Below are 25,492 nucleotides of genomic sequence, written 5' to 3'. Positions count from 1 at the left end.
AATTAAATATTGCAATGAACCACTGGAAGTCGGCTTAAACAACAATGTTTTCTACACTGACTACTCCATACCAGCGCAAGCTGAGCTTTTCCTTAAATTGATCCCTCACTGGATAAACAAGTTTTCCAAACCCTGAGGGACGTTTGTTTGTTCTGACTCAGTGTTAACAGTTCCCCTCAATGTTCATCCAAAAAACAAGCCAAATTTTTGAAGGAGTTTTTTTCTGGGAGTTTCGCGTTTGTACTTGATGAAGCCTGCTGACCTGCAGCCTCCTGGAGGAAACAGCCCAGATTGGTCACCAGGGGATTAAACTGCTCTGAGAGTGTTTAATCTCAGACGCAGGACATTTGTGCCCCAATTGTCTTGGATTGAGAAGAGTTTTTTTTTTAAAATTGATTAGCCCCTGATGGGGCGCTCGGGCATCCACGTGCTGTCTTCTTGCCTTTCTCTAAACCCATCCATGCCAAAGATTTAATAGGGGATTTAGGAGATTAACTACCACTGCATGGGCTTGGGTTTTATTGCATTACTCCGTATTAGGTTCTCTTCTTTTAGAGCTATCCAAGAGTTGTTTCCTCTTGGCAACAGGATGTTATCATATAACAATTTGTCCTCTGTTTCTAACTCTTAATTCCTGCTGTTTTTAACATAGATGTGCACACAACGCACCCAATGTGCTTTATTCCCCAATTAGAACTGCCTGTGATCCCTCACTGAAAACATAAGCATGAAATGACGTCGGGCAAACAAGCATCTGCCCCTCAGGACCACAAATAAATAAATAAATAAAAGAGAGAGGAAACAAGGGGTGAAACTCCCACATCCCAGAGCATTCTTACAACTTCCACAAAACACACTTGCATAACATGGACAGCCTGCAAATCCAAGGCTTTTGGAAAGCAGGAGGAGAAGCTGATATTTGCCTACCTCCTCCCCTTATTCAAATAAGGGGGGAGAGTAAGTGTGATGCCAGCAGAAAGCAAGAAAGAAAGCAAGAAAGAAAGCAAGAAAGAAAGAAAGAAAGCAAGAAAGAAAGCAAGAAAGAAAGCAAGAAAGAAAGCAAGAAAGAAAGAAAGAAAGCAAGAAAGAAAGCAAGAAAGAAAGCAAGAAAGAAAGCAAGAAAGAAAGCAAGAAAGAAAGAAAGAAAGAAAGAAAGAAAGAAAGAAAGAAAGAACTGGACTCTTTCTATCTTTGCTTCTCTTATCTGTGCAGAATATGTGATTGCCTCTTTTCCTGAAACGCTCACCAGTGGATTAGCATACAATGCCTGATCAAAAAAAACAGCCGCGTGATAAATGGCTGTTGGATGACACTTTTAAAATAAATGAATAAATAAAAAGCCAAACCACCAAAAATGATAATCAGCTGGTCTCGTATTGGTCTTTCCCGTGGAGAAAATGGATTATGTATGTTTAACATTATGACCATCTTCGCATTTTCTCCTTTAAAAGTGCTCATTTTAGGCGTTTTCCCTTTATCCGCACGCCTGCGCTCACGCATTCCCACTCGCAGCGTCGTGGAAAAAAATCTTTGGAGCCACAAGAAGTCTAAAAGCATGATTTATTCATGCCGAACCTCTATCTGGGGCTCCGTTACGCAGTCTTTATTGTTTCTGCTCATTATGGTGACGAATTTAATCAGGAGGTGGAATCCTCTGGAATATTGTAAAGCCACTAAAAAAGAAAGAAATTGATTTTTGCGAAGCACCTCGCAAAGCAAAAGAGAAATAATTAAATAAATACGCATGTGGTTTTACCCAATTATCTGCTTAATCACTCAGGAAAAAAAAAAAAGAAATCCCCGCAGAGAAAACAACACAGCGAAAGAATTTTTTCTCGCCCGACTGTGCCAACGTCAACATATTAATCTAAGATTGCAGGGGGGATCAAAATCACCCTGTTGGTTTTATAAGGAAAACAGTATTAATCTGACACACGGCGATCTAGAAGCATCGAATGAGCCACAGCATTTTTGATAAAAGTGAAAGAGGAAACGTTAAGTGCACATAAGGAAGATGAGGCTGTGAGGGGTGTAGCCGACCAGCAGGCTGGCTGGCACTCCGGTCATGTACTTTGCACACTCAAAACTGCAGCGGAAAAAAACTCCCACGGAGTTGCCAAATGCACACTTTGAATTTAATTGATTAAACCTCGTCCATGTCCACCAAAAGAAACCGAACCGGACGCTTTATCTGCCGTCGTTTTATTTTTTCCTCGTTCAAAGATTTTAAGGCGCAGTTTTCCCCCTACGATCACCATAACCCGCCATGTTGAAAGTGGTTTGACATTTTGGCAGTGTCCGGTATTTTCCGAAGGCTTTTACGCATCTAAAGATGACGGGAAAAAATCCCACATGACTCATCTATATGAGAATGACGGCAATAAGTCATTTCTGGCGTTAATCTTTAAAATCAACTTCGTGCTCACGCCAAACAAAATTGCGTCGCGGCCATATAAAACACAGCATTAAAGAAACACATCAAATAACACACGAGCCGCCACTCACTCCTATTTTCCCCACGAATTGTTATAAATTGTATTGTTTTCAAAGCAGTAAATGGCAGAACACATGCTAACAGGCAAAATAAATAAATAAAAAAAATAACAAGGCAATAAACGATATTACCGAGAGTGCCACGAGACAACGTCCTCTCCGCCGGTGAAAGCTGTTAATTACAGCGCGTGCGAGACACTTTGAGCAACTTGGGCTCGTGAACGAAAGCTCGCGACTATATTATCTCGTTTCTACAGAAACCGTCTCAGGAGCACTTCGCTGTTTCAAAGCGGAGGAGGAGGAAAAAAATAACTCTGCCTGTGTTTATTTCGCCGATAAAACCTCCCCCCCCCGTCCCCCCTCAAACCCCGTCCCCCCGTCCCTGCTCAGGACCGCCGGAGCCGTCACCTGTCTTACCTGTCCAAGTTTTTTTTTGTTGCCTCTCCTTCTCGTGACCCCCCTCTGCCTTTTCTCTCTCTCTCTCTCTCTCTCGTTCCCGCGAGCTACGCAAGCGACGTCTTTCAGCTGCTGCTGCCCCCCCTCCTGTTCCAATATGGCATCCCCCATCTGCGCATGTCCAAAAAACATCTACAAATACTTTCAAGCCAACTCTTTCATTGACCTTTCAGCACAGTAGCAAAAACATATTTCTACAGGCTTTTGTAAATATGGAGCCGAGGTTAAGTGAGACACCCACAGCCCCCAAAACTGAAAGCTGTATTCTACTCAGCCGAGCAGATACAATGAAGACAACATCTAATGCCTAATTTATACCTGGTGTATGAAATAAAATGAAACTATTTTTGTGTGTGTGTAAAAACAGCCATTTCACCCACCCCCAGGACCCATTTTTCTTTAACTGTATAGTTACAGTTTTATTATTAACAGGAAGATAAACTATGACCCCGTATAATCACACGTAAACAACAATAAACGTGGTGATCCTTTTAAGGACGTATATGTAAGAATAGTTAACTGTAACAGCAGCAGCAGTAGAGTATGTCTCATCATAAGCAGCTGCATATGTGCGTGAATAAAAAAGTGAAGTCAATAATTTATGGCTTCTTGGCACCATTTAGTCGTTGTTAGCTACTTTTCTCAGTTCAGACTTTTTTCTTCTTCTTCTTTGTTTTGGGAATGTCTACCGTAAGCAGAACCCTTGATATATATATATATATATATATATATATATATATATATATATATATATATATATATATATATATATATATATATATATATATATATATATATATATATATATAATCTTATCAAAGTCAACACTATCCTCTAGCGGTAGGAGTGTATTGCATCAGTTAACGAGGCGAGGCGCTCATGCGTAGACCTCAAAGGTTGGCATGTATTTTCAGAAAGATCTAGAAAGAGTCAGATATTAACAAACTGTGATGGTAAGTTAATCCCAGTGGAAGGCAGCGCATAGTGAAAGTTTTATGGGGTGGAAATAAACTGAACTTTCAGCCTGGCTTTTTGCCCGGAAAGTGAGAGCTACGCAGCTCTATACCGCCCCATATGACGTTTTTTTTCGTCTTCTTCTTCTGTTTTTTTAAGGTGGGCAATTTCTAAAAGAAGTTTCAGTGAAATTAAAGCAGGTTCCTCTTTGAACCTGAAACTTCACTCCTGACCTTGTGCCCGAGTTCTGACTCTTTGATGATATTTTGGGGACTTACTCCAATCACACGATGAATAATAGGGTGACTGTGTGTCCCACTTTTTTCTTTTTTTATCATTTGTCCTCCCCCCGATCTCACGAGACATGTCCCACGGTTTTATTAACTGGCATTTACGCATGTCAGCCACAAAAACATGTCCATGGATCCGTGGATGCAAAAAGTGATCGATCGTATTTAAAGTGTTGTAAATGGTTTGTTGGCCTTCAGTGTTTCAAACACATCTCAAACATGTCCTTCATTAATGATATCGAGTCACCTTGTCACAAGGTAGAAGATGCAATCGGTTTTTGACAAAGTCACTTGTATGTCTTTTATTTATAGGAGTAAAACGTCTCACAAATATTAAAATGTCTTTTCCAAGAGGAGATCTTTTCAGAAGGGCAGCAGAAATTGCCACAAATATAACAAAGCAGTTCTATAAAGATATTTTACATGTGATCAAAGAAACTGGACTGATTGTAACAGGACACAGAGTGGGAACAATAATGCATGCTATACTGGTCATTTCTTTAATTTTCTATGTAACCATTTCTCTCGCACATCCTGTCCACTACAGCCTATTTACCAGTGTAAGCAAAGATATTACGCATAAAAAACACAGAAACGTAAGCAATCACCTTTTTACTCAGATGGCAGCTACATAAAAACAAACGAGCTTCCGCTATGTTTAGAAAATTGCTTTTAAATTGAATAAAGTCAATTTTTACTTTGATATGATCGATGCCAAATCTTTACCGGCATATTGCGCGCTCGCGTGTGTGTGTTTAAGCTATCGCTCAGCTTTAGTAACGCGCAGTGCCTGACCAAACCAAACTCTTTGCTCAACATTTATTGTCTCTCGTTGAACTGATCATACTCATAAAAAGAAAATGCAATAAAGTTTTTCCATGAGCAAATGTCAAGTGCTCATGGACCTACTAGGTCAGCGCGACAGCAAATATAAATAGGTAATGTATTCATTCTTAGAATGAATAAATAAAAAGCTGTAAGTCGGTGACATGTTTGCCTTGATTGGCCTGACTAAACATGGAAACTATTTGAAGGATGAAAGAATCTAACATTTCTCAACGGAGATTAACAGAGTTAATAAAAACACCGAGACTGTTGACAAAGTATAGCTATCTTAAAAAGGGAAGTGCATGACTTCTGGAAAAGTTCATGTGTGCAATCATGTCTGCACAAATTGCAAGTATAACCTGTGTTTACACAGTTGTGTAGATGTCGTTTGATATGCACAAGAGAAACCAAAACCTTCTGTGCTCCCGGAAAAGCTGAAAATATGTATCACGACAGTTAAAACCTGTTAATCAGGGTATTTATGATCAAACCGATATGGGGCAAGGAATGGAAAGTTTGAAAAATATGCGCAGTTTCACACATTTATATTTAGGAATCAAATATTGTTTCATTCAGCAATGATCGTCGAAACGTGGAGTTGCCTCATTTTAAGGAGAAATCTGTAAAACCCGACGGTCTCACTGTACAAGCGAAAACGCGCTCGCTACGTAGATTGCTTTAATTAAGGGTTTTGTTTTGAAATGTGTAATGGGAAGTTTGGTGTTGTGTTTACGGTAGATCTGCCTCATGGAAGCACAAAGGAGTCCTGTAAAAGACAGGAGGAGAGGCGCTCGTGCTGGTGGGATGCCACTCGTGGAACAGATGGTTGAAGCGTGCGCCGTGCGCCATTAATCTGCCAGAGAAGAAGCTTTTCCAAGCGCGCGGGAGAAAGGATTATGGCTCCATTTACACGTACACACAAACATACACACACTCGGATGGCACGTGCTACTGCTGCATCGCGTACACGCGGTTTTGCTCGCCGCAGGGGCGTTTCCAGGACTTTTTAAAATGGGGTGTCACAGGTGGGACCGGGAACAAGGCGCACACCAGAGTGTTTATCATAAATCTAAACACACTCGGCCTCGTGTGTTTCTCTGCATCCTGTCAACGATTCATTAGATGTAAAGAAGTGCTGCACACACATTTAAACATAGATTACTTGGTGCTGGATAACTGTTGTGTAAAGTGGGAAATATATTTAAAAAGCAACATTTATTCAAGTAAACCTTCTAATCCTACTTAATTATCCTAACAGCACACATGTTTTATAATTAAATTATATTTAAAACATGTAAAGAAAAAACTTCCACATTCATTATGATGTAATATTTGAGTTCTAGTTAGGTCTGTGGAGTGTAGTACTTGAGTTTAGGTCTTGTGTCTCAGTCCTGGTTGTCTTATTGTTCTACTGTTTGGAATTAAAGTCTGTGAGTCCACTCAGAGTTTCCGTCTGTCACGATAGTTCTGGTTTCACGGTTTCAGCTATTATTTATTTTCTGCTTTGCTTTGGTGATCACATGTCTCTGGTGTTTTGTGTTTAACTTGATCTTCTCCTGTCTGTCATTAATATCTACACCTGGGTCTTTTTTTTATCCTTCTGTGCCCAATTCCTTGATTACCCTCGTGTGTATAAAAGTCCAGTCTTCATCGTAGTTGTTGTTTGATTGCCTTTCTTTCCTGATGCTGTGTTCATGTTATCTGCCTGCTTATAAACATCCATCCATTCATCCATCCACCCTCTTCTGCTTATCCTTATCAGGGTCGTGGATTCAGTTTGCGTCTATTTTTCATGGACTTTAGGATTTTGGATTCAGAAAATGGTCTAAATAAAGGTTTTCCTTACATCTCCCTGTCTGTAAGTCTGCATTCGATTTCCTTTACCTGCAACTTATGACACACACATTGCTGGGCCGCTTGATTTAGGGGGGTGGGTCAGGAAAGGCATTTGGGGTAAAAATCTGTCAAAGCAAATATATGGAGCTACACACTGTGAGCCCTTCGGGAGCAGTGAAAGTAGTCTATCAGCAAAATCATAAGAAACTCATATTTTAATATTAACAGTATGAAGTACAAAGTACAATGTTTGCATCCAAAATAGATAAAAAGCAGAAAGTAGCATACTGCAAAAAAAAAAAAAAAAAAAAAAAAGAAGAAGAAGAAGAAGAAAAAGGAAATTACCATAGTAACGGTAGTAAGTTACTTTCCATCCGGTGCTATCTGTGCTGTCATCTATCATTGCCACAATAGCAGTGCTATATTGTAGGGCGGGGCGGGAGCCAAGTTGTAGTTGCTTCCAATTAGCTACAACCTGATGGATAGAATAAAAAGTCTGTTATTGAAAGAAAATCAGAAGGAAGTTATTGTATTACTCTGCTAAAGGCTAAGGTCACTTTTACTCTTCTCTGTTTTTTATGCGTCTTTTCATCCCTGTGGAAACATTACAGTTTATATGGAACTCATGGGTTGAAATGTGACTGTTTGTACAATAATCTATGTAAGAATAGATCAGGGCTGTTACCAGGATGTTTTTTAACGGGTTGCCACGGGGGCTAACCAAATACAAGTAGAGGAACCCACAGGACCCACACCCTCTGCTCAAGTAAAACGTGCAGTTCTGAACTTATGTTACTGTACAGACTGTGCTTGTCATGAAAATATACTTAATTTAAATAACAGTAATGTTATGCAGAATGGCTCTTGTCGGAATTATATAGATGACTTTATCTGTATTCTTACTGGATTGTTTTCTGTATTTGAAAGTCTGCAAAATCATACAATATTGACAATATTTTTGTATCAGTGGAGTAAAATCAACAAAGCATAGAAAGTCTATCTATCTATCTATCTATCTATCTATCTATCTATCTATCTATCTATCTATCTGTGTGTGTGTGTGTGTGTGTGTGTGTGTGTGTGTGTGTGTGTGTGTGTGTGTGTGTGTGTGTGTGTGATGTAATAAAATTATATCATATAACATATAATATACTTACGTTTTTTGTTTTATTGGAAGCCAGCTGGAAAACCTAAAGATTTCCTTTGTTACATCATCACGTGAGCCAGCAATTTGCCTCGTGGGGCCCGTGCGCATCACCGACACACACACGCACACACACATATAGGATCACATTAACTAATTTCTGCTGCGAGAAAGCTGCGTCGATTCCAAACAAGAATAACAGGAAGTTAAACGAATTTATCTTCAAAATAAAAGGCCAGGAATCGTCTCAAGAGAAATAAACATGCTGAAAAAAAACAACAAAAAGCCAGTTGCAAATCAAAAGAAAAAAATCCTATTCGCATTAATAAGATAAAAAACACTATTACTTCTAAATAGCTTTTCATATAGGATCATTAAAAGGGTACAGTCGATAGTGGTTTCAGAAGAGCTATATTATTTCGTATATTGTAGAATAGAATAGAATAGAATAGAATAGAATAGAATTCAACTTTATTGTCATTGCACATGCACAGGTACAGGGCAACGAAATGCAGTTTGCATCCATCCAGAAGTGCTTTAGTGATATAGTTATATTACAATAATATAGATATGTAAGTTCATTCATTCGCTTCCGCTTATCCTTTTCAGGGTCACGGGGGGCGCTGGAGCCTATCCCAGCTGTCATAGGGCGAGAGGCGGGGTACACCCTGGACAGGTCGCCAGTCTGTCGCAGGGCCAACACACAGGGACAGACAACCATTCGCACATTGGCAATTTGGAGTTTCCAATTAACCTATCCCCTCAAGCTGCATGTCTTTGGACGGTGGGAGGAAGCCGGAGTACCCGGAGAGAACCCACGCAAACACGGGGAGAACATGCAAACTCCACACAGAAAGACCCCGGCCTGATGTTGGAATTGAACTCAGGACCTTCTTGCTGTGCGGCAACAGTGCTAACCACCGTGCCACCGTGCTATTCACAACATACTTCATACCATGTACATTATAACATACCATAATAGACCCATTTGCAGAAATGGGTCTATTATGGTATGTTATAATGTACATGGTATGAAGTATGTTGTGAATATTCTATAACTATAGGTATGTACAGGCTGTAGTGAGTACAAGCTATGTACAGGATATGAACAGGATATAAATATGAAAAACTATACAGAATATGAAATAAATAACTTTACAGAAATCTGAGATATACAGTTATACAGAAATGGGAACTGTGCAAGTTGTAAACAGTTGTAGGGTTAAAAATTATCGTATGTACAGAATGATTATTTACAGAGCTATACAGTAGTGCAGTTAAGATAAGTGTGATATGTGGATAATTTCTACAGAGGCTATATAAAGTGCTAGTGGTTGTGAGCGGTGGTTCAGTCCATGTTATTATTGTGTGTTTATTGTGTGTTTGAGGGTACAGTTGTCCATTGTGGGTGTGTGCATGTTCAGTCCATGTGTTAACGTGGGTCATATTATACATACATATATGCATGTATATATGTATGTATATATATATATACAGACCTCTCTCTCACACACTCTCTCTCTCTCACACACACACACACACACACACACACACACACACACACACATCATATATATAGTTTTAAAACACAAAAAGGTGGATATTATTATTTATATTTTGTGCTCTGCCACTGTGGCTGGATTCAAGATGAGGTCAGGCACGAGCTTCCATGGATAATGTATGGTGGTGAAACTGTGGTCTGTAGTGAGAGAAAGGAGCATGTGGAGGAGAGATAGAGTGGAGGCAGATGATCCACTGTGGTGAGCCCTAAAGGGAGCAGCCAGAAGAAGAGAAGCAAATGTTATGCTGATGCCTGTTTATGTAACTGGGTAACATATTTTAATGCAAAACAAGTGGGATTTTAAATAGGATAGTGAACTCATACAACTATAATGTTCAGTGTAATTTCAAAACATATGAAGTGAATTATATTTTAGTCCTTCATAACTTTCATGAACTTCTAATTGCCTATTTCACTAATACTTATTATTTTACACAATCTACACTCTGTGCAGACTAAGTAATTTGATTGCACTTCCTACTACAATATTTTTAAATATACATTTATTAAACCATTTTAGTCTACCTTTATTTGATTTAAGGAATTTATTGAGTTAGTTTAATTTTTAGAGCTAATTTATTGTTTGTTTTTACTCATTGAGTTCTTTTTTCTGTTTAAATTATTTTTGAGTAATTATCACAGAGGCAGCAGAGCTCATTCTCCCTTAGATTTATTCAGCCCCTCTATCGATCTATCCTGTTCTAAAGTTGTTCTGAAGAACAGCGGAAGGCTATTATTTTGTAATGGAACTACCGGAAGCGGGGCTCCCTGCGTTTGTCCGCTTCACAGTGCGTGTTTTCGTTGTCAAAACATGTACGCGACTCAGATAATCGATTTCCATATGTTTGTGTTAGCATCATGACAGGCAGCATCAGCTGCTGGAGACAGTGAAGGGAAACTCCACCGAGAGTTGTTCGCCGGAAGTTAAAAATCCGGTCGTTTGTTCTTACCGAGTAAGAGAAAAAAGGGTTAAAGACTTATTTTTCCCACCGAGGAAGCGCTCCTTTTGTCTCCTACGGCTGTGCCGTTTAGTTTTTTTTTCGGTGTCACCATGGACATGTACGGGTATAGCGGAGTCATGCTAGTGAAAAGATTCTTGGATAATGCCCCCTTTGAAGTGACAAACATGTCCGACATTAGTAAGGCGAATCCCCACGGCTGCGACAACGGAGCTCTGACGGACAGGTTCGGCGTCCTGATCCAGGGACTGCTGGCTATCGTGGCTTTCAGCACTCTAATGTGTGAGTATCGATTCCTTTACCATCGGGAGACACATCCCTGATAACTTGTTTTCTTTTTGTGCTAATTCAGTTGGAGAATTGAGGAAAAGCAAAATGCACGAAGTGTTTTTTTTAGAAAGCTGCACCAGTCCACGTGGCGTTTTGTTTGTTGACGTTTGTTTTCCAGCCCCAGTAGCTCCGCACCAAACTGTATTGATAAATATGCTAATTTGTTTTTCCCACCGGTTTCGGCAAGAATCTAAAGCGGACAGCAAGCTTCTAAAAACAGTACCTGACTAATAGCGTTTTTCCTTTCCTTTCGGCGTATATCAGATGTTGTAAACATAGCAGGTTTGAACGGAATTTTAGCTCTTTAACCAAGGGAGAGTTGGGCGAACCCTTATTTTCAAACTGTAATTAATCAAATGAGTTGTTCACGGTATAGGCACTTAATTAAATATGTAGGGCTTGTTATACCGCACTTATATATGTGCCCTTTGCCAAAGCAGCATAACTGAGGTGCTTTTAAGCAGAGCCAGTGTCACATAATAGCAGATTTTAGATCCAGGACCTCATTTTGTTTCTCTTAGAAATCAAAATTGACTTCCATCAGAATAGTTACTTAAAATCTTTGTGCATCCAGTGGAATTTAAGATGTATGCAGGATTTCCGTGTATTCTGCAGTGTTTTTTTTATTATTTTTAACTTTAATTAAAAAAAAAAAGTTGGTGGTGCAGTGGCTGGCAAGCTGGCCTCACAACAAGGATGTCCCAGCTGGCTGGAGTTTAAATGTTCTTCACATGCCTTCCACATAATGTAGTTTCCTCCCCCTGTCCAAAGACGACTGGTAACAAGAATAAATTCGGATTAGGTTAAATGGTGATTCTAAATTGTCTGCCTCTCTGTGTTAGCCCTGCAGCATATCTGTGACCTCTCCATCTGTGGCTTCTTGTCCTGTGACAGCTGGGATAGAGAGAGATAGATGACAAAACCTACATGTTGCATCCATAAAATCAATAAAAGTGAATAAAACCATAATTTAAACCAAAACTAGAGCAGCAAAAATGGAAAAAATTGTAAATAAAACCAATTAACTGAAAGTAACTTACATAAAATGAAGTAATAGTCAAATCAATAAAACAATATAATGATAATTAAGAGTAGGAATTGGACTATTTAAAGCAGGGATGTCAAACTCATAAAACCCACTTTGATCTTAAGTGGGCTGGGCCAGTGAAACTCTCCTTTCTGTCACTGTAAAGATGTTTAACTACACATCTAATCCCTCTATTCCCTTAATATAAGAAAAAGAAGTGCAGTTTCAACCATGTATCTCCTTGTTTTTCTACATAATTGGATCACATCTTGGAGAAGCTCACTGTGGTCGTGAGTTCTCAGAATCGGCTCTTTGAGCACAAGAATGACACCATCACGGAGCGTAAGTTTGATAACATCATGGAGAAGCTCACGGCTCTCCAACGGGAGATTGAGAGACCAGTGTTGGACTGTTAGAACAGCTTTGAAATTCATATGAGTTGTTCGCACTAAAGTAAAAGCCACCATCACTTCATGCGGATACCCCTTCGGCGCCAGCCACGGTCTCAAGGCTGGAGCTGAACAACAACACCCTGATAACGACTGTGTTTAGACTGTTCTTCTCATTCTATGCAAGGCCACCTGGGTTGGCTGGAAGACTGTTTACTTAGCCTGGCAGGGCGAAGGACACTGTCTCAGCTGAACTCTGGACACATACACGCACACAGAAATATATATACACATGCAGATGTACACTCATCCCCCCTCCCCCTCCAAACGCCTTCGACGCTTATTCCCCTCCGATGCTGACGGTGGATCAAGGAGACCAGCGCTTATGCTGCAGGCCCGGATGCACTGTCTACATTGGCTGTCTCTCACCCTTTACCCACCCCTGTTGCTTGTCATGTGTTTCTTTGGTGCATTAAGAGTTTTTTCATGTGCTATGTGCAGAGGTGTTTTTTTTTATCTCTCAAACTGATCTCCCTGTTGGAGCTCAGTCTGGGGGGAGTTATTTTTTTTCTCCTTATCTTTCCTCATGTTGTGCTTTTTCCATGTTATACCCCTCTGACATGTCTTCCCCATGTGATGTTTGTGTAATGTATGTATGGTCGGAAGGGTAAGACGGCGCTGGCACGGCTGGCAGCCTTAACCCAATTTCCCTCAGGATGAATAAAGTATGATCAATCAATCAATCAATCAATCAATCAATCAATCAATCAATCAATCAATCAATCAATCAATTAAGGATTGTTGCCGCATTAAATTAAAGAAGTTGTCTGCACGACTCTGAGCTTATAAGCAAGGTTTTCAGACCGTGCCAAAATTTTAAAATCGCCTCTAAAACGAACAAAGCAAATGTTTGGCCTCAGTATAGTACGCTCAGTGTGCTATATGAAGCTAATTAAGCTGTTTTGTTCCCTTCAGTTTTCTTGTGTGTTCAGTTGTCCAGCACTTGTCCAGTTGTAAGCACAGTCGAGTCTTTCAGCTGGGCACTTTTTATCCCCGGATAAAAACTTAGGGTTAGGGTGATGATTAAAAACAATGCTGTTTTAACAGCTCAACAAGATGCTCCTTGTAAACTGGAGTGTTTACTTGCTCAACCCTAACAATGGCTGTTGACTTACTAAGAAACTTGTGATTCTGGGGCAGCTGACTTGGGGAATGCCAAGCATCTAACCACTTTTGGCACCCTTGGCTCTGTTTTTTATTTTTAATTATTATTTTTTTGGCAGCTCAAAGGTGCGACTGTTACAAGTAGCTGTAATAAAAGCTAAACTCGATGCCTCTCAGAAACCGTATATAGTTTGTGTTAATGTTTGATTACCTGTATGACTTTCTGGATCATATTTAATTTTCGGTTTTAATTTGTTCTCAGCTGTTTCCTTGGATTATAGTGACTTCAGTCATCTGCCAGGGATATTGTTACACAACTGTCTGCACATATGTGTTCAGGGAAAACATTAGGACAGTTTCCTTTTTTTTTTTTTTCTTTGTTTTTTGTAAGTATTCCTAAATGCCACACAAAAAACAGAGTACATGGATGCTGATCCAGCGCAATATAAACTTATTTCTCTAGATTGCTGGCATATAATCTAATAATCAGTACTTTAAAAGGTCAGTGCAGTCATGGTGATTTCATCAGCTAATTAGCATGCTGAAACCTGAGCAGTGAAGTTCAGCAGAATCAGGTCAGGCCTTAAGTGGGAGCGATCAATGAGCTCTAACCTCCACTTAGTTACTTATTAGCAAAAGAATCAATATCCCTCCTCTCGCTCTTATTCTCCCCCCTTTGGTTCTCTGAGTGTCATTCTTGGTCATTCGGGCCACATGTATGTGTTAATATTTACAAATTATTTGTGTGCAGTGAAGCATTATTAGCATCATTAGATCTTAGGTTATGGCCAGAGTTGCAGGCGGACCTGCACCGTACATCCCTCCGCTCATCTGTCTTCCTCAAAGCTATTTTTGGGAGTTTCCTTCCACTGACTCACTGTTCTGCCTGCACTCATGGAACTCAGATAAAGGCTGGAGATTGAGTACGTCAGTCTGCCCCGCCTTGTTGTTCCGTTGCTGTCATGAAAGTAAATCAACACCCTACTTTCATGCTTATTAATATTTATTTTCTGTCCAGGATCCTTTTAAGTTTTAAGTCAACAAGTATAGATTAGTGACAAAGCTGGGGTCATTCCATCTCAAATCAAACTTTCACAACATCCATAAATTCCATGTCATTTGGCATTCCTATAGCAAATATAAATAAATGATGTAAATATGCCTTTACTCTTGTCACATCGCCAGCACATAGCCATAGCCATCGGATTACTCTGTAACACTTCCTGTATTGCTGAGATATTGATGGGCCTTTTCCAAAGGTTTCTTCTTGTCAGAAAACTGAGATGTTCAGTTTCGAGTTAAGCTGCTGATTGAGGAATCTAGACAATATCAATCATTGTGCCTTATGTACCAATATTTTTTTCTCAATGTGATGGACCTTTGAGAAAGGCCCAGTTGGTCTGCATACAGTTTATATATAATACTTCACACATTACCCTGTGTGAAGTATGCGATTTCCATTTGAAGGAGACCTTGATTCTGTTTCCACATGCTCTCTCCCATTTTCGACCCTGGTGGATTTATAGGAACAGTCGGTGCCTGTTTACTGAGCCCACTGGGCTGCGTGAGATTAAGATGATTCATCTGTATTTTATCCTCAACCTTTCTCCCCTCTGGCTGCTCACAGATTGGTGAAAACAGTGGTAAGAAACTGTGCTTTATGTTGTTGTTTTGCAGGACAATCAATCAATTGATTTTCTTTGTTTGCAGTGAAGAGGTTCCGGGAGCCAGTAGGGATCAGACGACCATGGCGGATCTGGTCAGGCATTTTTCATTTTCTCTTTAGACATATCTACCCTGCCCTGTCCTATATCCTAACGTTTTCTATTCCAGCTACAAAATAATTCCTCTGGAATTATACAAAAAATCATAACATTTAAAAAAAAAAAAAATCTCACTTTTCAAGTCAGTCAGAACCAGAAAATAAAAACCGAGTCCATCGTGCCTTTTCCAGGTTTTTTGATACATCCAAACAAGCCATAGGTGCTCTCTTCATCCACTTTGCCAATGTCTTCCTGTCCACTCTCACCAAAGAGGACCCCTGCTCTCTGTAAGTTCTTTAGAAGCACATCAGTCATTCTAGGATGTGCCCTACAGGGATGTCGCTTCAATAATGTAATTTAATTTTTCACCAAAGTTATCTGATGAACTTCCTGCTGGATGCCACTCTGGGAATGTTGGTCATCTGGCTGGCTGTCAAGTTGGTGTCCAAGTTGGTGGAGTACAAGCAGTGGACTCTGCTCATATTTGGAGAATATGGTGAGTGAAACCGAATAATTTTCTTCTCTTTATGGTTTTTCATTTTCTTCTCATCTATTTACACACAAAATGAACACTGAGGCGCATTAATGAAGAAGGTGCAGTGCTAATTTCTGCCAGCAGAGGGCGCTGTAGACCCACCAGAGGTACACCAGGAGCATAGCCATCTCCAGCTGCAGCTGAAAACATTCCTATTGGCTTAATACAGTTACTGCAGCCCCCTCACTCTACCTCCTGTTGTTTTTTTCCTTTACGTCCGTCCTTGTGTGATGGAAAATTTTACTTAAACTTGCCCGATTAAATCCATCTTACTTCTGGGCTACAGTTGTGCTTTGGTCAAGGGCACAATTGTAGTTAATTCCCTGTTTTGTTTGACATGAGCGCTGACATTTCCAGATCGGTGTGTTTGTTTGCCCCCCCCCCCCCGCGTCTGGCTTGTAGTCTTCCTTCTTCCTTCCTGCCTTAATGACAGACCTGTTCTCGTTTGTGTTTGCTGTGGTGAGGCACCTGTGTAACAGAGATTTTATTAAAAGGTTGAGACCAGGGGAAGAAATTCATCACCTTCAATATTATAATCAAATCCATAATTCTGTATAGTAACTGGTTCAAAGCAATGGTAGTCAAATGAAGCTTGACTATAGTTTCATGTTAAAATCCACCCGTAATGTGTTTCCTTATTTTCCGTCACATATGTGCTGTTACTGTTGGGTCTGTGTTTCCACAAGCCCCGCTAATTCTAGAGACTTATTCATCATGAAGAAAACAAGGCAGTCGATCGATTATTTGCGCAAGGGAGGCCTCGTCTGTGTCCACCACGAAAATGACCTCCACGACAACCTCCCTTGCTGCCTTTTTATTGAGAGACAGTTCACACAAAAAAAACATCAGAACAAAGCCACGCCCACATGGTTCTAAGACAAGGCCTTGTATGTATATGTGTGAACTTCTGTAAGAGTGTGTGTGTGTGTGTGTGTGTGTGTGTGTGTGTGTGTGTGTGTCAGACCTCCTGCTGACCAAAGGGTCGTAAACGCAGGAAGCTTGCATCAAAAGAAGCAGATCTTCCAGATAGGATGTATCTGCAATAAAACATTACAGCCCCCACCTAGAACCTCGAGAATCTGGGGGGGAAGGACAGTGGAATTTCTTTCATCAGAGTTGGCAAGCATAGAAATGACAACATTTAACAGTTCACTCTAACAGTTACAGTGGTGGATGCTCATATGGAACATAGCCAGATTTTAGCAGTGAAGTAATCAGTGGTGAGCAAAGAGCTTAGGTTTCAGACTTTTCTAAACACCCTGTTTCTTACAGTTTTTTTCCCCCACTTTTGGCTCTGGATGATGTCATAAAGTGGTCATCTCAGGCACACATGCTGCCTTCCAGATACCACGAAAGTCGGATGTCGGAACTCAGGATGGACATTTATTAGGGTTCAGGAATAAAAACGTGGAACTTTAAGCCTGTGACGTTAACAGATGAAGTGCAAATGAAGTTTCATTAATTTTTTCCCCCTCCTTGTTCCTCCAGGTGACCCCCCCCAGGCAGCAGCATGGCTGGGCCAGTGTGGCGTCTACATGCTCATTATGGTGCTAGAGAAAGGTGTCATCAGCCTTGTGCTGCTTGTCCCCGGATGGTCCAAAGTAAGAAGATTTTACAGCTCATTGTGCGCTAATCCTTTGATATTATAAAACATTTAGGCAGAGGAAACGATTTCCACTTTTTACATCATGGCACAGCCAAGACTTCAGCGAGGTTTAGCCAGTCTTAGACTGTACTTAATCCAATACAATTGACCAAGCTGTGATCTCATCCTAGAAGAATCACAATTTAGTTTGAATCTGAACACCCTTTCGATCTTGTTTTCATGTACATCTGGCATTGTTTGGTTTGTCTTTGAGGCAAATATGGGAGAGAATATAAAAGTATTTATTTGCCAAAAGAAGTTTTTGAAACTTATGAAATCCTTGTGATTTTTTTTCCTTCACTGTTTCCTAGAAATATGCAATAAATAAATAAATAAAAAATCAGAAATGTAAAGTTCATGAGAAACAAACTTTGCCACTTAAGAACTTTTGACCAAGAAACATAAACAAGGAAGATGGTGAAAAAATGACTTCTCCTGATCCCAGTGTAAACATGAAGTCTGTTTCAAAGAGAGTTTGTTTTTGTAACACTGAGAATATTTGTGTTGTAAAATTAGCCTTTGTCATAGCAACAATTGTCGTTATTTGACGGTCTCAATTTATTTCAAACTCCTTCAACCATCCATTGTTATTATTAATCAGTTTTCATCTTCTGTTCCAGTTACAGGAGGTGTTGCTGAGCTACATAGCTAACCCTCAGCTGGAGCTGGCCCTCGTCATGCTTATCGTGCCCTTCATAGTCAATGTAAGTTCTGTTTTCATGATGAGAAAGTGAAACTAATCAGGACAGTTTTTGACTGCTTTGGACGTACCACCTTGTGGTGTCTCTGTCTCCCCCTGTAGTCAATCATGTTCTGGGTGGTGGACAGCTTGATGATGAGGAAGTATAAGACAATGAAGAGCCTGGACGACTCGTCCGACAGCTTGGTGAAGAAGCCCGAATCTCTGCCGTGGGTGGACAGTGAGGAGTCAAGGGTGAGAGTAACTGTTGCTGTGTAAAAACATCACATCACAATCAAACTGGATTTGTGCCCATTTAATTCAAGCTTAGACTGAACAACATTAAAACCCGACTGTAAGAATTTAAAGGCTAATGCTGCTGAAGCAGATAGACCATACAGTGGGGCAAAAAAGTATTTAGTCAGCCACCGATTGTGCAAGTTCCCCCACTTAAAATGATGACAGAGGTCAGTAATTTGCACCAGAGGTACACTTCAACTGTGAGAGACAGAATGTGAAAAAAAAATCCATGAATCCACATGGTAGGATTTGTAAAGAATTTATTCGTAAATCAGGGTGGAAAATAAGTATTTGGTCAATAACAAAAATACAACTCAATACTTTGTAACATAACCTTTGTTGGCAATAACAGAGGTCAAACGTTTACTATAGGTCTTTACCAGGTTTGCACACACAGTAGCTGGTATTTTGGCCCATTCCTCCATGCAGATCTTCTCGAGAGCAGTGATGTTTTGGGGCTGTCGCCGAGCAACACGGACTTTCAACTCCCGCCACAGATTTTCTATGGGGTTGAGGTCTGCAGACTGGCTAGGCCACTCCAGGACTTTCAAATGCTTCTTACGGAGCCACTCCTTTGTTGCCCGGGCGGTGTGTTTTGGATCATTGTCATGTTGGAAGACCCAGCCTCGTTTCATCTTCAAAGTTCTCACTGATGGAAGGAGGTTTTGGCTCAAAATCTCACGATACATGGCCCCATTCATTCTGTCCTTAACACGGATCAGTCGTCCTGTCCCCTTGGCAGAAAAACAGCCCCATAGCATGATGTTTCCACCCCCATGCTTCACAGTAGGTATGGTGTTCTTGGGATGCAACTCAGTATTCTTCTTCCTCCAAACACGACGAGTTGAGTTTATACCAAAAAGTTCTACTTTGGTTTCATCTGACCACATGACATTCTCCCAATCCTCTGCTGTATCATCCATGTGCTCTCTGGCAAACTTCAGACGGGCCTGGACATGCACTGGCTTCAGCAGCGGAACACGTCTGGCACTGCGGGATTTGATTCCCTGCCGTTGTAGTGTGTTACTGATGGTGACCTTTGTTACTTTGGTCCCAGCTCTCTGCAGGTCATTCACCAGGTCCCCCCGTGTGGTTCTGGGATCTTTGCTCACCGTTCTCATGATCATTTTGACCCCACGGGATGAGATCTTGCGTGGAGCCCCAGATCGAGGGAGATTATCAGTGGTCTTGTATGTCTTCCATTTTCTGATGATTGCTCCCACAGTTGATTTTTTCACACCAAGCTGCTTGCCTATTGTAGATTCACTCTTCCCAGTCTGGTGCAGGTCTACAATACTTTTCCTGGTGTCCTTCGAAAGCTCTTTGGTCTTGGCCATGGCGGAGTTTGGAGTCTGACTGTTTGAGGTTGTGGACAGGTGTCTTTTATACAGATGATGAGTTCAAACAGGTGCCGTTCATACAGGTAACGAGTGGGGGACAGAAAAGCGTCTTACAGAAGACGTTACAGGTCTGTGAGAGCCAGAGATTTTCCATGTTTGAGGTGACCAAATACTTATTTTCCACCCTGATTTACGAATAAATTCTTTACAAATCCTACCATGTGAATTCATGGATTTTTTTTTCACATTCTGTCTCTCACAGTTGAAGTGTACCTCTGGTGCAAATTACTGACCTCTGTCATCATTTTAAGTGGGGGAACTTGCACAATCGGTGGCTGACTAAATACTTTTTTGCCCCACTGTATATGTGTCTGCTGAAATAAGAATGCAGCATTTGCCTGTTGTCACTCGTAAACATTGTTTTATAGTTACACATGAGAACAGCAGTGGGCCTAGTATGGAACCCTGGGGCTCCCCTTTTCTTACAGACAGGTAGGAGGAGGAAGACCCAGCAGAGTGGACGTATTTGACAACTAAGTCAGAATTTCTGTGTCTGTCTGCCAAGCTGACAAACTAGTGCTTTAATAATATCACTTACCAGTTTAAAAGCAGCTGTTATTATTGTGATAAAATATCACTTCTGTAGGAAAAACAATTGAAAGTATTTCAATTGAACTGTAATTAGCAGAAGCACTTTTTTTTTGTATTTTCTCCACTAGAGCCTTTGCCTTTTTGTCTTTTGTGAGTTGAGTCAATACTTGACGTACCGGTACTGTATTACCCACACAGTTATATTAGTGGGTTTATAGTTTGTAGCAGTGACAGTAAATTATCAGCGTTTTAGCTCCAGCTGATGAACGCCATCAAGATTTAAAAGGGGAAAAATACCAGAGTATCATTTGGTTACCATCATATGTTTACTATTACCATCTTTACTATTTGCAGTAATTTGTTTTTGGTTTTTTTGTGGTAAGACCTCATTGCAAATGTGTTTTAGAGTCTGCAGGCATTTCAGTTGCTGTATGTAATTGTAATTTTTAATATGAAGCCATTAGTTTTCTTTAGTGTTCATATAGAAGCCAAACAGTTATTTAAAAGTTAAAAAGAACACACAGATAATATGATATTGTTCAATATTACATTTTTTTTTTTTTTCAAATTTTAGGGTTTGAATTTTGAATTTTTAGTCCATGCAGGGTTAAAATCTCAGTATTTTTATTCAGCCATCAGTTAAATTAAATCCCTGGAGGAATCTGACAGACTCGTGTGAGTTCTGGAAGTGACTCATTGATGTTTTGGTTTTTTTTTTTTGTTGTTATTATTATAAATGTTTTGTTCCAAAAAGGAAATAACCCTGAAAAAACTTTGTTCCCACCAAACACCCTCTGGGACTATTAACCAAGACAGATCCAACCATGCCATGTGAAAGCTGAATGCCTTTCCTTTTTGAAGAAAAATCTTTCATCGTGTGTCGAAATGAGCGTTAATGTACCAACACTGTCTCGCTGGGTGTGAGCTGCACCTGTTGTTTTTCTCTTTACGCTTGATCTAATGAGGAGCCAAACCCATAAATTTAGTCCAAGAAACACTGAGTCAGACTTTTCTCTCGAGCTTTCGTCAGTGCTGTTGAATTAGGCGATTTTAGCTTGATTATAGTTGGTTGTCGAAGTTTCAGACTCCCGTAATGAAAATGTTTGCGCGTGGTTTTGCGTATAGAATTAAAACCTCAGCAGACATTTAAAAGGAGATATAGGATTATTGATATTTAAATGGGTTTCTCACCCTTTGTCTGTATTACACAGAAAAAATAAAGGGAAAAGGATAAAGGGTAATAACACGCAGAAAAAGCCTCTTATTGGATCCCACTTGATCAAGAGGAAGCCCACACAAGCAGGCTTTTCGTGTGTGCGTGGTTGGATGCTGGTTTGTCTAGTCTGACAAAGTTGGAAGAGGTTTCTTGTAGTAATTCATACCAGGCATAGAAGCTTCTGATATCCTTCTTTTCCTCTAAGGAAAGGCTGAACTCACAGACTTTAGGGCGAATGACTGCTGGGGTGCGTGACCCTTGTGTGCAATGTGATGAGAGTGTTTATCCCTCCCTCTTCTTTTCTTTTCCCTGGTCGTCTGCCAAGGAGGCATAAATCAAGTCTTCATACCAAGAATAAAAGTGACATTTATAATTTGTTTCATCATGCTGATGTTATGGAAAGCTGAGTGGAGGAGGACAGCAGAAAGACGGGCATTGATTTGGATGAGCTCTTAGTGGAGTTGGAGCCACAATGCTGTTGTTGTGGTTAGTTAGACTGACTGTTATAGAAGAAGTTTAACATGAGTTTAACATGAGTTTAACGAGAGTATAGCTGCAGCGCTACAAATAAAGAAGTTGGTATGGATGCTCAGTTTTAGTACTGTTACACAGCAAGAAGGTACTGGGTTCAAATCCAGAGACACAAATCCTGTGTCTCTGTGCTTTTCTCCTGAGCGAGGTGCAGATGAGGTGCGCTTGACTGATTACCACGTGTTGGAAATCCTCGTCTTTCCTCATGTCGTGCATTTTCTATGGTTTCGGTTCAGGTCGCTGTTCGTGTGGTCGACTGGCCAGTGCTACCTAGCCTGACCTGTCTCCCCAATGTGATGTTTGTGTATTGTATGTATGGTCGGCAAGGTATCATCTATCTTAATTGCCCCTTGGGGATAAATAAAGTCTTTTTGACTTTGACTTAAATAAGATGTTTGTTAACCTTTGACAATATATCTGACAGTGGTTGCAGTCTATACAAGTTTGGAGACAGGCTGACAGGTCAAAGGCAACCTGTACAATCGCCTGTGTTCAAACGTGGTTGCACAGAGATAATGTGTGCAACAAACTCAATCTCTGTATGATCAGTACGTGGAATCGGCCATAAAAAGTCAAAAATATTCACTTCAAATTTCACCTAGTCACAAGGGCGTTTACAGTCTTATACTTTTGTGTGAGTGAACCATTAGCAATAAATCAGTTCACAGGGCCTTAAAGGCACCTAAGAAGGCACATAGCATGTGTGAAAGCCTTGAAATCCCCACATTTACCAAAGCTTAAAGTCCTAACTTATGCTTAACCGACAGTGATTCAGTTACACCTGCTGCGTTGTACGTTCTATTTAATCTGGGTTCCCAGTTTTCCACATTAGCTACAGGGATCAAAGCTCTGGTCAAACACAGCTGGAGGTTTAATGGCTTGAAATTGTCCCTTGGGGAACACCTGTTTGATTCATACTCACAAACGGATGAACATTTAAAAAGTTGATGTTAACTTTGGCTGTTTGCCCTTGTGTAGAATTTGGGACCGCTCTTGACTTTTGCAACAGTACAGTTGCAAAAGCACATTCTCATGGCAGTTTGAGCTCAGTGAGTATTTCACAATCTGTTTAGATATTTCCCTCTTTTCCAGAAGTCCTTTATACTTAATGTTTTCTTTCACGCTTAATCTTCATTTTCTTTTGCTGTTTGGATAGATGGATAGGTTTAGGCACTGAAGCTACCTGGTTAGGGTTGGAAAGGATCAAACATGCACGCTCCTACTCCGATATTACTCTTTACTAATCTCTAAGCTCACCCTTTTAACAGATTTTCCACATGTCAAACCCTATTTTAAAGAAACATATGGAACTTTTTTAGTACTTTAAATGTCTAATAGTTGTGGAATTCTGCTCCTTAGAGAGTTGAATTCCTCCTGCTTCTGGAGAGTGTCTTCAAAGCTGCAAATAAACAGCGGTATTTTTCCACTGTGGACTGGGAATCCAGAGCTGAGAGATTTCCCAGCTTTTTGCCTAGGACGCAAAGTCTAAACACACACTACAGCTGAAAATGAGTCATCTGTTCTTTGTCTTTAGCTTATAGTTAGTGCTGCTCTACTGTAAGCTCTGGTGGCTAACAAAATCCCCCTCTCTCAGGTCCTGCTGTCGGCTGAGACAGACACCGAAGAGGCTTCAGAGGGGGAGGAGGAGCCGGCTGAGGTTGAACCGGTCCCCTATGTGCAGTACTCAGGTGGACCACTGAGACCAAGCTGGGTGGCAGTGTAAACCCAGGTGACGTGTCCTCGATTATCGACTGTCCCCACACACAACACATAACAGCATAAATAAGAAAAACAAACTTCCATCCACGTCTTCACAGACTGTCGTCAGTCTTAATATCAGCTTCTTTGCAAGCAAAGGCACAATTTAAGGTCGTATAACCTGTGAATGTGAATACCTTTAGCTGCCTTCTTCCGCATCAAAGGTTAGAACACTTAGAACTGGAGGTCGACTCAGTATATGCATGCACTGTGCATCACGTAGCGTTTTGGGAATTAGAAAGTCTTTATCCTCTCACCTTGCTGCCTCCGTTTACTGCAAGAGAACATCAGAGAAACCACAGCTGAACACGCCACGTGTGTGGGGAGAGATCATTAAGGAGCGCGGTGCCCACAGGGCAAAATCTACGGGTGGTAATGACAAAGACTAAAATTAATCTGTCTTCTCTCAACTCCAGGGACTTTTGGAAATGTTGTTTCTCTAAAGAGAGTCATTTATCGAGTGTCATATTCCAAAAGGAGAAAGAAAGTATACACTATATATATAAAAGTGCTCTCTAAGGTTATACTCAAATATAATCACTTTGAATCCACCTTTTTATTTGAGGTGTAATTATAGTCATTCCTGCATGTTCTCCCTCCGGCTGTTTACTTTAAGGTAAAAGGGCGATCAGTGGGATTTTTGTTTTTGTTTTTCTGTTGAACCGCACACATCAGTCCTTTGGCTGCTGCACTTTCAACACGTGGATAATGTGGCTGATGAAATACACCACCAACACATCTTAAGCTTGATTTATACTCCTGCGTTTAATCTATGGATGACCTTGCTCTGACATTGCACCACCGAAACAGCAGCTGTCATTGTGTTGCTTTCCTTCCATAGACTGTATATAAAAGATGTCTGTTTTACTCTAAATGAGGCCATCGTTTAAAAAAATGAACATTAAATAAAAGTATACCACTGTGAACTAGCGATTTAACATCAGAGCTAGCTGTTGCATCCTAATCCTAAACTACATAAAAGACAGATGTTTTAAAGCCTCATGTTTGGCCATTTTGAAACTGGTTTTGACCTGATTTGGATGAATACTCTTCAGATTATCTTTTACTACATTAAAGGCTACACACGTGATTTAGTAAAAGTATACATACACTTACACTTCCCCCTCTTTGTCTTTATATATAAAGAGAATGAATACCATGCTCTAGTGAAGCATGCTTTAAACTAGCAATTGAGACCCATTAGAAATATCTTTACAGAGTTCACAGGTCAAGTAAGTCACACAGGCTGGTGAATGCGCACTCCCTGACACTTTGGTGAGTGGTTACCGGAAGTTGCGGAAGTCTGTTTGATAAGAGATTGCTGCAGTCGCCTTTAGTTTGCATGGAAGACACTGTTTTGTCTACAAACACTTGCTAAGCACAGCCTTTTACAGTAAATTTGACTGAATCCAACATGTTTGAAAAAGATTAATTTTTAATTTGAAGGTAAATGTTCTGTGTTTCCGGTTTACTTTCACAACTCTTTACAAACGAGTTGACATCTTACACACAAACTTTAGGCAACCACAGCAATCTGCTAGTAATCAAAGCCATCACAAGGAGCTTTTCAGTGACGGCAAGCAGCTGCTCGTCAACCAATCGAGGAATCATACTTCCGTAGCCAGCAGCCTTCCAGCAACTATTAGTACCTGATCTAGGAGTACTTATTTTTCCCTGACAACTGGTGACTGCGAGCCAGGCTC

At 40.4% G+C, this 25,492-nt stretch overlaps 2 protein-coding genes across 4 annotated transcripts in view; one reads left to right on the top strand and one right to left on the bottom strand.

Moving 5' to 3' along the window:
- sfmbt2 (Scm like with four mbt domains 2) overlaps positions 1 to 3,048 on the bottom strand; it is a 61,052-nt gene extending 58,004 nt beyond the window's left edge. For 2 of the 3 annotated variants that reach the window (XM_026146679.2, XM_080291240.1), the window contains exon 1: positions 2,911 to 3,048. The gene's annotated coding sequence lies outside the window, so the exon portion shown is untranslated. Of the gene's footprint in view, positions 1 to 2,625; positions 2,857 to 2,910 lie in introns of those variants that run through there. The other variant, XM_026146678.2, reaches the window with a different exon arrangement.
- A 7,312-nt stretch (positions 3,049 to 10,360) lies between these two features.
- On the top strand, positions 10,361 to 23,827 carry tmem110l (transmembrane protein 110, like). The gene is made up of 8 exons (XM_026146427.2): positions 10,361 to 10,803; positions 15,142 to 15,190; positions 15,386 to 15,481; positions 15,569 to 15,690; positions 17,218 to 17,330; positions 17,995 to 18,078; positions 18,177 to 18,308; positions 23,626 to 23,827. The coding sequence occupies exons 1-8, from the start codon at positions 10,614 to 10,616 to the stop codon at positions 23,752 to 23,754; spliced, it is 915 nt and encodes a 304-aa protein (XP_026002212.1). The 5' UTR covers positions 10,361 to 10,613; the 3' UTR covers positions 23,755 to 23,827.
- Positions 23,828 to 25,492: the final 1,665 nt, after the last annotated feature.

The sequence above is a fragment of the Astatotilapia calliptera genome, chromosome 17 (assembly GCF_964374335.1).
Source record: "Astatotilapia calliptera chromosome 17, fAstCal68.1, whole genome shotgun sequence".
Lineage (NCBI taxonomy): Eukaryota > Metazoa > Chordata > Actinopteri > Cichliformes > Cichlidae > Astatotilapia > Astatotilapia calliptera.
Note: the sequence above shows the minus strand (reverse complement) of the source record. Positions and strands in the feature narration are given on the sequence as shown.